The 14,961-nt window shown below is 46.4% G+C and overlaps 1 protein-coding gene across 1 annotated transcript in view; it reads left to right on the top strand.

Moving 5' to 3' along the window:
• LOC116991949 (adenylate kinase isoenzyme 5-like) overlaps window positions 1-14,961 on the top strand; it is a 54,463-nt gene that overhangs the window by 29,491 nt on the left and 10,011 nt on the right. The window contains exon 10 of the mRNA XM_033050960.1: window positions 14,451-14,486. Within this exon, the coding sequence (XP_032906851.1) occupies window positions 14,451-14,486 (36 nt within the window). The remainder of the gene's footprint in view (window positions 1-14,450; window positions 14,487-14,961) is intronic.

The following is a 14,961-nucleotide window of genomic DNA, read 5'->3' as shown; positions in this document are numbered from 1 at the left end:
CCCGGGTTCCATCCCGATTATGGGTGCAGTCTGTACGGAGTTTGTACGTTCTCCCCGTGACCTGCGTGGGTTTTCTCCGAGATCTTCGGTTTCCTCCCACATTCCATACAGGTGTGTAGGTTAATTGGCATGGTAAATGTAAAAATTGTCCCTAGTGGTGTAGGAACAGCAGGATCGCTGGTCGGCACGGACCCGGTGGGCCGAAGGGCCTGTTTCTGCGCTGTACTGCTAAACGAAACTAAATTAATCTCTGCCCAGAGAATCGAGTCTAATCCTTGATCTATCTTTGAGTTGAAATCACGCCTTCTCTTGCAGAACAGAGGAGAGGAGAGAAATATATTTGGAAGACAGACACAAAATGCTGAAGTAACTCAGCGGGCCAGTCAGCATCTCTGGAGAGAAGGAACGGGTGACGTTTCAAGACCCATCATCAAACCCGAAACGTCACCCTTTCCTCTCTCCAGAGATGCTGCCTGTCCCACTGAGTTACTCCAGCATTTTGTGTCTATCTTCAGTTTAAACCAGCATCTGCAGTTCCTTCCTATACTTAAATGATTAGCTGTTCTTATTATCATATCATTAGAAAGATTACCACATGCCTGATAGACTGTGTGAGATTTAATTAAGCTTCTTAATTAACACATGCTCAATATCAGGCGATGTCTTATAATTTGTTAATTATTTTAAATGAATATCACTAATCCACTCAGATGCATATATTATACGATCAACCTTTCTAAATTATGGTTGGGTTATTCCATTCAGAACGGGTAATTCAATATTACTTTTTTGAGAGATTTATCTGTCGACTCACTCTAAAATAGCATTATTTTATCATAAATTAGTATCAGTTTGAAGAAGGGTCTCACCCATTCCTTCTCTCCAGAGATGCTGCCTGTCCCGCTGAGTTACTCCAGCTTTTTATGTCTACCTAAAATAATATTAGGAAGCTTTGTGAAAGCAAGTCTTTATTAGAATTCAACTTAATCAGAAAAAATATCTTGTCAAGGCAAATAATATTTTAGATTAGACAATAGACAATAGACAATAGGTGCAGGAGTAGGCCAGCACCGCCATTCAATGTAATAATGGCTAATCATCCCCAATCAGTACCCCGTTCCTGCCTTCTCCCCATATCCCCTGACTCCGCTATTTTTAAGAGTCCTATCTAGTTCTCTCTTGAAAGCATCCAGAGAACCCGCTTCCACCGCCCTCTGAGGCAGATAATTCCACAGACTCACCACTCTCTGTGAGAAAAAGTGTTTCCTCGTCTCTGTTCTAAATGACTTACTCCTTATTCTTAAAGATTCTCTCTGAGTAGTCTCAAAGTAGAATGTAGAATATAGAACAGGAACAAGCCCTTCGGCCCACAATGTCTGTGTTGTACATGATGCCAAGTTAAACTAATCTCCTCTGCAATACATGATCCATATTCTTCAATTTCCGTCATATCCATGTGCCTATCTAAAACTCTCTAAAATGTTATTATCATATCCGCTTCCACCACCACCCCTGGCAACGTGTTCCAGGCACACATTACACTCTATGTAAAAAAAAAACTTGCCCCATACATCTCCCTTTCACCTGGCACAGTGGCAGAGTTGCTGCCTTACAGCACCAGAGACCCGGGTTCGATCCTGACTACGGGTGCTGTCTGTGCAGAGTTTGCACGTTCTCCCTGTGACAATGTGGGTTCACCCCGGGTCCTCCCACACTCCAAAGACGTGCAGGTTTGTAGGTTAATTGGCTTCTGTAACTAGTCCCTAATGTGTGTAGAATGGAACTAGTGCACAGAGATCGCTGGTCGTTGCAGACACAGTGGGCCTATGTCTAAACTATACTTAAAGCAACGCCCACTAGTCTTTGAGACTTCAACTGGGAACAAGGTTCTGTCTGTCTGCCCTAGCTATGTCTCTCATTATTTTATCAGGTCTCCACACAACCTCCTCTCGTCAACTTTCCAAAATGCCAATTTAATGTGCCCACTTTATTATTGGGGAATCTCATCTGCAGAACTAGAAATATGCTTACAATTCACAAAATCAGCTCCAATTACTCATGACCATTGTGGAACTCAGATCTGATTCCATCCAGTATCGGCTCCATCAATAGTTGTCTAAATGTTAACAAAAAGTAAGAGAAACAAACAGGAACAAAGAGATTTTTGATGAAAGGGAACAAAAGAACCCCATAGAGAATAAAGTCTCTTACGTTAGGTATCTTTGCAAATAATTACAAAACTTAAGAAGTAGTTTAAATTCACAATGAAATAGAACTTCAACACTCTTTCCAAGAGATATGTAGGGTGGCACGGTGGTGCTGCGGTAGAGGGACAATATTGTGGCCCTACACACGAGGGCCACACAACATCCATAGAAACATAGAAAATAGGTGCAGGAGGAGGCCATTTGGCCCTTCGAGCCAGCACCGCCATTCATTGTGATCATGGCTGATCGTCCCCGATCAATAACCCACAGAAACATAGAAAATAGGAAAATAGGAAAATAAATAATCCCTCTCCTCATCATAACTGCCCCTCTGAGGGGGCACTGTAAACAGTTTATGCATGTATTGTTAGATCTATGTACCATTGTATGTAGTACATTAGTATCTGCACTGATGTAAAGCATTTTGGTCAACGTGAGTTGTTTTTAAATGTGCTATACAAATAAAATTGACTGACTGACTGACTGACAATTTACAATTTTACCAAAGTGAATTAACCTCCAAACCTGCACGTCTTTGGGATGTGGGAGGAAACTGGAGCACCCGGAGGAAACCCACGCGGTCACAGGGAAAAGGTACAATCTCCGTACCCGGGTCTCCAGCTATAGGAGCAGAGAGGTTCTACTGCAGTTGTACAGGGTCTTGGTGAGACCACACCTGGAGTATTGCGTACAGTTTTGGTCTCCTAATCTGAGGAAGGACATTATTGCCATAGAGGGAGTGCAGAGAAGGTTCACCAGACTGATTCCTGGGATGTCAGGACTGTCTTATGAAGAAAGACTGGATAGACTTGGTTTATACTCTCTAGAATTTAGGAGATTGAGAGGGGATCTTATAGAAACTTACAAAATTCTTAAGGGGTTGGACAGGCTAGATGCAGGAAGATTGTTCCCGATGTTGGGGAAGTCCAGGACAAGGGGTCACAGTTTAAGGATAAGGGGGAAATCCTTTAAAACCGAGATGAGAAGAACATTTTTCACACAGAGAGTGGTGAATCTCTGGAACTCTCTGCCACAGAGGGTAGTCGAGGCCAGTTCATTGGCTATATTTAAGAGGGAGTTAGATGTGGCCCTTGTGGCTAAGGGGATCAGAGGGTATGGAGAGAAGGCAGGTACGGGATACTGAGTTGGATGATCAGCCATGATCATATTGAATGTTGGTGCAGGCTCGAAGGGCTGAATGGCCTACTCCTGCACCTAATTTCTATGTTTCTATGTTTCTACTCTCCCATCGCTCCACCTTGCCTCCCACCTCTGGCTGGGTTTTGTACTGGACACCATTCCTCATTCTGCTCATTTCCTTCCCTTCTGCAGATCGAATGCAGCGGCTGGGCTTGTACACTCTGGAATTTAGAAGGATGAGAGGGTTCTTATTGAGACCTATAAGATTATTAAGGGTTTGGACACGCTAGAGGCAGGAAACATGTTCCTGATGTTGGGGGAGTCCAGAACTGGGGGCCACAGTTTAAGAATAAGGGGTAGGCCATTTAGAACGGAGTTGAGGAAAAACTTTTTCACCCAGAGAGTTGTGAATCTGTGGAATTCTCTGCCTCAGAAGGTGGTGGAGGCCAATTCTCTGGATGCTTTCAAGGGAGAGTTAGATAGGGCTCTTAAAGATAGCGGAGTCAAGGGATATGGGGAGAAGGCAGGAACAGGGTACTGATTGTGGTTGATCAACCTTGATCATATTGAATGGCGGTGCTGGTCTGAAGGGCCGAATGGCCTACTCCTGCACCTATTGTCTTTGTTTCTATGTTTCTCCACAGTCCCTCCATCAATCTTGGATCACACTTCTCCAGTACTGCTCTACATCTTCCTCAGTCCTTGGTTCAACTTGCTTTTGTCGTTGTTGCTGCACCAATGACTGCCTTTAAATCACTCGGTTATTCTCTTCCTTGCTGACTGACAACATCCCTCCATCACGTACAGCGGTGATGCTGTCATTCAGAAGCACCTTCATTCTTTTCTCTTGTTTGATCTCTGAAAATTATTTCACGAGCCTCCTCATTGTTCCGTCTTGTATCCTGTAATTCATTCCTTATTCTCCTTTCACGACATCTTTCTTTTCTTTCATTTCTTTCATGCCTCTTTGTACTGTGGCAACTTTTCCCTGTCTGATCACTGATAATTGGTGGTGTGTCTGTGTTGGTATTGTTGTACCTGTCTCCTGTCTCATTTTAGCTTTAGTTTGGTTTGGAGGTACAGCGCGGAAACAGGCCCTTCAGCCCACCGAGTCCAGCGATCTCCCCATATACTAGCTCAACTCTACACACTACGGGCAATTTACAGAAGCCAATTAACCTGCAAACCTGCTCGTTTTTGGAAGGTGGGAGGAAACCGGAGCACCCGGAGAAAACCCACGGGATCACAGGGAGAGCATACAATCTCCGTACAGACAGCACCCGTAGTCAGGATTGAACCCGGGTCTCTGGCGCTGTGAGGCAGCAACTCTACCGCTGCGCCACCGTGCCGCCCTTATCGCTGACACTTCCTTGGCGAGTCTTTCTACCTCTGCACCTGTCTGATCTTTACTAATTCATAAGTCTTGCTGAAAGCACATTTTTTCCCTGAAGATTTACCTCCTGTTTCTGAAGTTGTGCTTTCAGCATCTTTCAGGTTGTATGGGGTGATCAACCATCGGGGATCCGTGTAAAACATGCCATTGTGCATGTTTGATAAAGATCTGGCCAATGTTACCCAATGTTCGGGTGGCTTGGTGGCGCAGCAGTTGAGTTGCTGCCTTACAGCACCAGAGTCCCGGGTTCGATCCTGACTCCGGGTCCCGTCTGTGTGGCGTTTGCACGTTCTCCTCGTAACCGCACGGGTTTTCTCCAGGTGCTCCGGTTTCCTCTAACTACATAATGGTTTGCAGGTTAATGGGATTCGGTAAAATTGTAATATGTCCCTGGCATGTAGGATTGTGCTAGTGTAATGTCTTTAATGTCTTTATTTATATAGCACATTTTTAGTCAACTTGCATTGACCCCAAAGTGCTTCACACAATTACTTCCATACAGACAGGCAAAGGTGGGTGAAGTGTCTTGCTCAAGGACACACACAGGCAAAGGTGGGTGAAGTGTCTTGCCCAAGGACACACACAGGCAAAGGTGGGTGAAGTGTCTTGCCCAAGGACACAACGACAGTATGCACTCCAAGCGGGATTCGAACCGGCCACCTTCCGGTTGCCAGCCGAACACTTAGCCCATTGTGCCATCTATCGCTGGTTGGTGCAGGCTCAGTGGGCCGAAGGGCCTGTTTCCGCTCTGTATCTGTGAAGTCTAAAGTCTTAAAATTACATCCCTTAACTAACAATACTGGTCATTAGTGTGGCACAGCACCAGAGACCCGGGTTCGATCCTGACCTTGGGTGCTGTTTATGTGGAGTTTGCACCTTCTCCCTGTGACTGTGTGGGTTTCCTCCAACATCCCAAAGACGTGCAGGTTTCTAGGTCAATTGGCCTCTGTAACTTGCGCCTAGTGGATGAGAAAATGGGATAACACAGAACCAGTGTGAACGGGTGTTCGCTGGTCGGCGTGGACTCGGCAGGCCGAAGGGCCTGTTTCCGTGCTGCATCTCTAAAACTAAACGTCACCTCATTGCTACTGACGGGATCTTGTTGAGCCACAATTGGCCCTTGTCTTCCCAAAATTACACTGGGTGGGGGGGGGCTCTCAAAAAGCAATTAATTATGTGAAAAATGCTTTGAGGCATTTGAAGAAGGGTCTCGACCCGAAACGCCACCAATTCCTTCGCTCCATAGATGCTGCCTCACCCGCTGAGTTTCTCCAGCATTTTTATCTACCTTTGAGGCATCCTAAGGTCATTTTGGGTGTCTCCTGTTTAGAATGGATTACCATCAACTCTATTTCGGAGAAGCAAGGAATGATTAAAACAGTTTAGATACTAAGTGCTGGAGTAGCTCAGTGGGACAGGCAGCATCTCTGGGGCGAAAGCCAAAGAACATTTGCTCTTTGATTAAATATTGGATTTCAGTAATGTAAAAGCCTTGCCTCTGATGATCCTTTTTCCATTTAACTTCTGAATCCACCTCATGGTCCCCAGTTCAGGACACTAAAGACCTGGACGCAGTGTGTGTCCAAGTATCTAAGAGATGACGTCAAAGGCAGAAAAGGGCTTCACAGGAACTAATGAAAGGAATCGGCAGATGACCTTCTGATATTAAGTGGTCTATCCTTTAGGTCTCTGTGGTAGGCACTTTGCTTCTGACTGAAGCCTAATGTTAGCTCAGTGTGGGAGATGGAGGCACCAGACAATATGTGAGATCACATGTAAGGTGAATCTATCATTCCTAAGGCAGGCAATAACCCAGGTGGAAGTACAAAGCTGGATTCTGCCATGTGTTTCAATTACTTAGAAGCAGAAAGGTCAAAGAGTAAGAGATTCTAACTTTAATGCGGACAAGGAGAGTGGCAGGAGGCCACAAGGAACTGCAGATGCTGGTTGACAAAAAGCACGCAAAGTGCTGGAGTAACTCAACGGATCAGGCAACATCTGTGGAGACCATGGATCACGTTTCAGGTCGGGACCCTTCCACAGAGTGATTGCAACAAAGCTGTAAAAAAGGTTTTGTTGGGACAAAGGCTGGCTGGTGTCAAGTCAAGTCAAGTCAACTTTATTTGTTACATACACATACAAGATGTGCAGTGGAATGAAAGTGGCAATGCCTGCGAATTGTGCAAAAAACAACAAAACAACAAAGCAGGATATAACAGTGATTTATGGAGGAAGGAACTGCAGATGCTGGTTTACACCGAAGGCTGGAGTAACTCAGCGGGACAGGCAGCATCTCTGGAGCAAAGGAGTAGGTGACGTTTCGGGTTGAGACATCAAACTACAGATTGACTGCAATCAATCTGAAGAAGGGTCCTGACCCAAAACATTGTCTATCATTCCCTCCACAGATGCTGCATAACCTGCTGTTCCTCCACTTTGCTCAAGATGAAACCTTCCCCCTCTCACCCTATAGCTATGCCCTCGGGTGTTGGACATGTCCACCCATGGGGAAAAGGTTCTGACTGTCGCCCCTATCTACGCCTCTTATAATTTTACACACATCTACCAAGCCTTCCCTCAACCTCCGACGTTCCAGAGAAAGCACTCCAAGTCTATCCAACCTCTCCCTGTAGCTGAAGCCCTCTATACTAGGCAGCATTCAGGTAGACCTCCTCTGCACCCTATTCAAAGCCTCCACATCCTTCCTGCAATGTTTAATTAAATATTCCCAGCAGTTAAGACATTTTTCTAATCAGCATTAAAAACATTGGAGAATACAAAAGAAAACTAGATTAAGGCAGGAATAAACATTTTTTAAGAAACACTTATAAAGTTAATGGAATTTTGAAATTTCTTCTGGCATAATAACATAAATATAACATTTAATTTATTTAAAAGCCAGCTGTTAATTAAGGCTTAGTTTAATTATGCATAAACATCTAATTTACAGGCCATGCAACAGATAATAACATCACCAAGATATTTCATAATGAGATCATTTCATAAGTACCCAAAGTTCCCATGCCTGTGCGGATTTATAAATTGGTAAAACTCTGTTCATCCAACACACAAGTGCCTTGATAATGTTGTGTTTAGTTTAGAGATTCAACGCAGAAAAAGGCCCTTTGGCCCATCGAGTCTGCACCGACCAGCGATCCCCGCTGGTACATTTATACCAAGCCAGTTATCATACAAACCTGCACGTCTTTGGAGTGTGGGAGGAAACCGAAGATCTCGGAGAGAACCCACGCAGGTCACGGGGAGAACGTGCAAACTCCGTACAGACAGCACCCGTAGTCGGGATCGAACCTGGGTCTCTGGCGCTGTGAGGCAGGAACTCTACCTCTGCGCCACCGTGCCGCCCTAAAATGCGACGGGTGGATTTTCTGGACGACTAGATGCTTTTAGGTTTTGTTTTATTATTGTCGTGCACGAAGGTAGACTTCAGGCTCTAGAGATACAGCGCGGAAACAGGTCCTTCAGCCCACTGAGTCGGCACCGACCAGCGATCCCCGCACACTAACACTATCCTACACACACTAGGGACAATTTGGAATTTTTACCAAAGCTGATTAACCTACAAACCTGTACGTCTTTGGAATGTGGGAGGAAACCACAGTTCCTGGAGAAAACCCATGAAGTCACCGAAAGAATGTACAAACTCCGTGCCGACAGTACCCATAGTCAGGATCGAACCCGGGTCACCAGCGCTGTAAGGCAGCAACTCTACCGCTGTGCCACCGTGCCGTCCCGAAAACAAAGGCGTGAGGCAAGTTCATAAGTGATAGGAGCAGAATTAGGCCATTCGATCCATCAAGTCTACTCCACCATTCAATCATGGCTGATCCATCGCCTCCCTCCTAACCCCATCATCCTGCATTCTCCCCATAACCCCTGACAAAGGGATTGCAGAGTTGCAAATTGTGAAGCCAGAGGAAGGAATGTCGGTGGAGGGGGCTTTACAGTGCTGGCGAAGGCTGCAAAAACAGTGAGGCCTGGGGAGGGGCAGCTAACAGCCAGGATAATGCTGGAACAATTTGGAATAAAGAAAGAGCAATGTTGCATTTCTATAGCGCCTTTCACATTCCTACCAGGACATTTCAAACAAAATACTTTCAACTTGTAGTCACTGTTGACAATTTCACACGAGGGTTGACAACTCAGCATTTTCAGGTTAGTTTATTGTCACGTGTACCGAGGTACAGTGAAAAGTTTTTGTTGTGGGCTGTCCAGCCAGCGAAAAACATGATTTCTCTCTCGTCCCCTTCCCCCTTCCCACTCCTCCCACTATTCCTTCTGTCTCCATCTACTTTCTTTCTTTGTCCCGCCCCCCTCCCCGACATTAGTCTGAAGAAGGGTCTCGAACCGAAACGTCGCCCATTCCTTCTCTCCGTAGATGCTGCCTGTCCTGCTGAGTTACTCCAGCATTTTGTGTCGACCAGCGGAAAGGCTATACCTGGTTACAATCGAGCCCTTCACTGTGTAGAGATACATGATCAAGCAGCTCATGGGGTGGGAGATTGCAACCTTCACGTGGTCCGCCCTGTTTCGATGAATGCAATCAACCCGGCGTGCACAATCAAATAAGATCAAATAGAACAAGTTGTCCTACAACTTTGGGCTGTGCACGCCACACGCAAGAATAAGTAGATCATCATACCATCAAGTAGACTTGATGGACCGAATGGCCTAACTCTACTCCTATTACATAGAAACATGGAAAATAGGTGCAGGAGGAGGCCATTCGGCCCTTCGAGCCAGCACCGCCATTCATTGTGATCATGGCTGATCGTCCCCTATCAATAACCCATATACCTTGACTCCACTCGCCCCTAGAGCTCTATCTAACTCTTTCTTAAATCCATCCAGTGATTTGGCCTCCACTGCCCTCTGTGGCAGGGAATTCCACAAATTCACAACTCTCTGGGTGAAAAAGTTTTTTCTCACCTCAGTCTTAAATGACCTCCCCTTTATTCTAAGACTGTGTGGGCCCTGGTTCTGGACTCGCCCAACATTGGGAATATTTTTTCCTTCCATATGACCTTTTGACATGATAAGGGAATAATGTGAATAGTGTTTTGTGCAAGGAAAGGCAGCTAATGCCTGTAAAACACTTTGAAATGTGCTGGTAGGAACATAGAAGGAGCTACAGAGATGTATGTTTATTCTTCCCTTATTCCAATCTGTCCCAACCAACATTATCCTGGTGAATTCAAAGTGATCAGTGCCTTCTTGGTTGGCATTGGCAGTCTTTCATCATCTGTGCCACTTGGATGTTCCTGTAATGTTTCCTGTAGTAACATCGGATTATTTTGTTCGTCTGCTGCACTTGGACTATAACCTCTGCAATGGCAACTAACTAACTACACCTTGGCAGTCTGAAGAAGGGTCTCCACCCGAGACGTTACCCATTCCTTCTCTCCAGATGTGCCTCCCGAGTCACTCCAGCATGTTGTGTCTATCTTGGAAGCATTTTAGTGTGGTTTAATTTAGATGCAAAGCATGGAAACATAGAAACATAGAAACATAGAAATTAGGTGCAGGAATAGGCCATTCGGCCCTTCGAGCCTGCACCGCCATTCAATATGATCATGGCTGATCATCCAACTCAGTATCCCGTACCTGCCTTCTCTCCATACCCTCTGATCCCCTTAGCCACAAGGGCCACATCTAACTCCCTCTTAAATATAGCCAATGAACTGGCCTCGACTACCCTCTGTGGCAGGGAGTTCCAGAGATTCACCACTCTCTGTGTGAAAAAAGTTCTTCTCATCTCGGTTTTAAAGGATTTCCCCCTTATCCTTAAGCTGTGACCCCTTGTCCTGTACTTCCCCAACATCGGGAGCAATCTTCCTGCATCTAGCCTGTCCAACCCCTTAAGAATTTTGTAAGTTTCTATAAGATCCCCTCTCAATCTCCTAAATTCTAGAGAGTATAAACCAAGTCTATCCAGTCTTTCTTCATAAGACAGTCCTGACATCCCAGGAATCAGTCTGGTGAACCTTCTCTGCACTCCCGCTATGGCAATAATGTCCTTCCTCAGATTTGGAGACCAAAACTGTACGCAATACTCCAGGTGTGGTCTCACCAAGACCCTGTACAACTGCAGTAGAACCTCCCTGCTCCTATACTCAAATCCTTTTGCTATGAAAGCTAACATACCATTCGCTTTCTTCACTGCCTGCTGCACCTGCATGCCCACTTTCAATGACTGGTGTACCATGACACCCAGGTCTCGCTGCATCTCCCCTTTTCCTAGTCGGCCACCATTTAGATAATAGTCTGCTTTCCTGTTTTTGCCACCAAAATGGATAACCTCACATTTATCCACATTATACTGCATCTGCCAAACATTTGCCCACTCACCCACCAAACAGGCCCTTCAGCCCATCACAGTGGTCCACGCCGACCATGGATCAGCTGTTCCATGTTTCCCATAACAACTGATGAACTGATTTGTTTCTCCTTTATGACATCCCAATGTCTCTCCGACTTTGAAGATTATAGTCGTCAGTAATCGGGGCGCAGCCTTTTGTGGCGTCATTGCTGAAGGTGAGGCCAGTGGCATTGAGTAGCGCTGTGGCTAGATGTGTCTTAACGCTTCTAAGGGAATTACGTGACCGAGGGATCACACACACACAGTCCACGTCTGAAGCCCAGCAGAGCAAGAGCAAGGACAAGGCCAAGAGATGAGGTGAACTAGGGGAAGACAGGAGAGGAGGTGGAAGCAAAGGCAGAGGGTCCACACTTGTACTGAGTCCCTGGGGAACGAGCTGGCAAGGTTGAGCGGGGAGATTGTGGGATTTGAGCGTTGACAATCAGAGTTGCCTGAGCTAAGAGTCTTCTATCTATGATCTTTGCTCACAGTCGGTGCAAGAACGGGCGAGACCACAGCACCAGGTGCTGGGAGGTGGAGATGGAGGCTTTGTTTTACATTGGAAAGGCCAGCGTTTCCACCATTCATCATTGCCCTCGACAAGGGGGATGAGGCACTTTGAAGACACAAAAAGCTACAGTAACTCAGCGGGCCAGGCAGCGCCTCTGCTCTCGACCCGAAACGTCACCCATTCCTTCTCCCCAGAAATGCTGCTGCCTGTCCCGCTGAGTTACCCCAGCGTTTTGTGTCTATCGCCGGTGTAAACCAGCATCTGAAGTTCCTTCCTACTCAATTACACTTGTGACACATGTGTTTATGCCATCACAGTGGGGCAACTGGTAGAGTTGCTGCCTCACAGCGCCAGAGTCCCGGGTTTGATCCTGACTACGGGTGCTGTCTGTACGGAGTTTGTACCTTCTCCCACATGGGCTTTCTCAAAGATCTTCGGTTTCCTCCCACACTCCAAAGACGTGCAGGTCTGTAGGTTAATTAGTTTTGGTATAAGTGTGTGTAGGATAGTGTTAGTGTGCGGCGATCGCTGGTCGGAGCGGACTCGGTGGGCCGAATGGCCTGTTTCCCCCACTGTATCTCTAAACCAAAGTGACAAAGGCTGGAGGTGAAAATGAGACCAAAAGGTGTCAGATGAGGAAAAGTGTAAAGCCCGAGAGATGGATATAGGTGGAAGGGGGAGGGGAGGGGTAGTATCAGTCTGCATTAGATGCTGCAATGAATGGCAATAGACAATAGGTGCAGGAGTAGGCCACTCGGCCCTTCGAGCCAGCACCGCTATTCAATGTGATCATGGCTGATCATTCCCAATCCGTTCCTGCCCTGCTCTGAGTCTGTGGCATCACCCACAAGTTATCTACAAGTAGCTGACTTAAGATAGACACAAGAAATGCTGGAGTAACTCAGCGGGACAGGCAGCAAGCAGCATCTCTGGGGAGAAGGAATGGGTGACGTTTTGGGTGGAGACCCTTCGTCAGATTGGCCCCTTGCTCCTCCAGCATTTTGTGTCTATCTTTTTCAGTTTAAAGCAGCATCTGCAGTTCCTTCCTAGATAATAGCTGACATATTCAGCCACAGTGGGGCTGCAGTAAACTGTCTCTCCCGGCTTGTTGCCAGTCAGCCTCTGCCCAATTTCACAGTGGCATGGATGTGGTCCGACCTTGTAGCACCACCAGTATGTAGCTGTGATGTCTGGGTCTGCCACTGTTAAGTCATAATGGTAGGTTGACCAGTAAAGAAAGGAGGGGAGGGTGGGGGAAAGGGCAGGCCAAGTGCGGTGAAGCGGGTCTCGTACTCAGTGTACACAGGAGGTTCCTCCGGAGCCCGGGCACAATCAGGAAGGGCGCAATGGGGAACTGCAAAAGTGGTAACTCCGTACAGATCTGTGACGAAGTGAAAGGTAACGCTGGATTTGAGGCAGAAAAAGTCATTCAGGGGCCTATGCCCCCAGCCTGAAACAATAGACAATAGACAATGGGTGCAGGAGTAGACCATTCGGCCCTTCGAGCCAGCACCGCCATTCAATGTGATCATGGCTGATCATCCCCAATCAGTAACCCGTTCCTGCCTTCTCCCCATATCCCCTGACTCCGCTATCTTTAAGAGCCCTATCTAGCTCTCTCTTGAAAGTATCCAGAGAACCTGCCTCCACCGCTCTCTGAGGCAGAGAATTCCACAGATTCACAACTCTCTGGGTGAAAAAGTGTTTCCTCAACTCCGTTCTAAATGGCTTGCCCCTAATTCTTAAACTGTGTGGCCCCTGGTTCTGGACTCCCCCAACATCGGGAACATGTTTCCCGCCTTGTTTTGTTGGCTGTCCCACTCTGTGCAGACACATGTTGCTGAAGAACACAATCAACTACAGGAAACATAGACAATAGGTGCAGGAGTAGGCCATTCGGCCCTTCAACCTGCACCGTCATTAAATATGATCATGGCTGATCATCCAACTCAGTATCCCATCCCTGCCTTCTCTCCATACCCCCTGATCCCTTTAGCCACAAGGGCCACATCTAACTCCCTCTTAAATATAGCCAATGAACTGTGGCCTCAACTACCTTCTGTGGCAGAGAATTCCAGAGATTCACCACTCTCTGTGTGAAACATGTTTTTCTCATTAAGCACACCAGCCCCTCTCCATATCACTGCAGTAGGAGAAAGATTAGCAAGCCACAGGGATAGTCTAGTTTAGTTTATTGTAGAGATACAACATGATAACAGATCCTTCAGGTCCGCGCCGACCAGCAATCACCCCGTACACTAACACTAACCTACGCAGTAGGGACAATGTACAATTTAATAATAATAATAGTAATAATAATAATAACAATAATAATAATAATTAAAAATACTTTATTGATCCCCTCAGGGAAATTCAGATGTCCTGAAGCCCCAAACTAATAAACCCACACATTCAAAACGAACGCAGACATAAAATACAATGTGGACACTACCTGAGAGCAATAAATTAACAATTTAAAAAAAAAATTTCATGCAAAAATGCATCCCCCTACAGCCTAGCGGTCCGAATTATAAAATCTAATGGCTGCAGGGGTGAAGGATAACCAAAGCCAATTAACCTACAAACCCGCATGGTTTTGGGAGGAAACTGGAGCACCCGGAGAAAACCCACGCGGTCACGGGGAGAACGTACAAACTCTGTACCAACAGCAACCATAGTCAGGATTGAACCCGGGTCTCTGGCACTGTGAGGCAGCAACTCTACCGCTGCACCACCGTGCCGTGCCGCTCACAAGGTTGGCTGTAGCTGGTTGGGTAAAGATATGTGTTGCAAAGTTCTCAATATTGGTTCTTTATTTTACAGAGAAACTGAGAGTCACCAAAATTATCTTTGTGATTGGTGAGTAGAAGCCTGCTTGTGTTTCTGTGTTCTTCAGGCAAAGCTTTGAATTGCTGCAATTAAACTTCTTGTGGATTAATAACTCACAACATGTAATGGTACACCAGAGTGGGATCTGACCCACATTTCTAACAGCGGAGAGAGCTGAAGGGGAATGTAATAGAGGTGCTGGGAATTATAAAGAGCTTCAAAGAGTAAGTAAGGAGAAACTGTCTCGGGGAGGGAGGCAGGGTGATCGGCAAAAGAATCAGAGGGGAAACGGAGATTTGTAAACCTTACTAGACCAAGTGCAGACCCGCTGGGTCTGTTGCCCCCAATGCGCGGTGGGGGGGGGGGGGGGGGTACTGCGGCTTCACACGCACACTAACCACCCCCCACACACTGCCAAAACGTACACCTAGCAAGTGCTGCCTAAAGGTTCATTAGTTCATAAATTCTAGGAGCATCACTAGGCCATTCGGCCCATCGAGTCTAC

The sequence above is a fragment of the Amblyraja radiata genome, chromosome 35 (assembly GCF_010909765.2).
Source record: "Amblyraja radiata isolate CabotCenter1 chromosome 35, sAmbRad1.1.pri, whole genome shotgun sequence".
Taxonomy (NCBI): domain Eukaryota; kingdom Metazoa; phylum Chordata; class Chondrichthyes; order Rajiformes; family Rajidae; genus Amblyraja; species Amblyraja radiata.
Note: the sequence above shows the minus strand (reverse complement) of the source record. Positions and strands in the feature narration are given on the sequence as shown.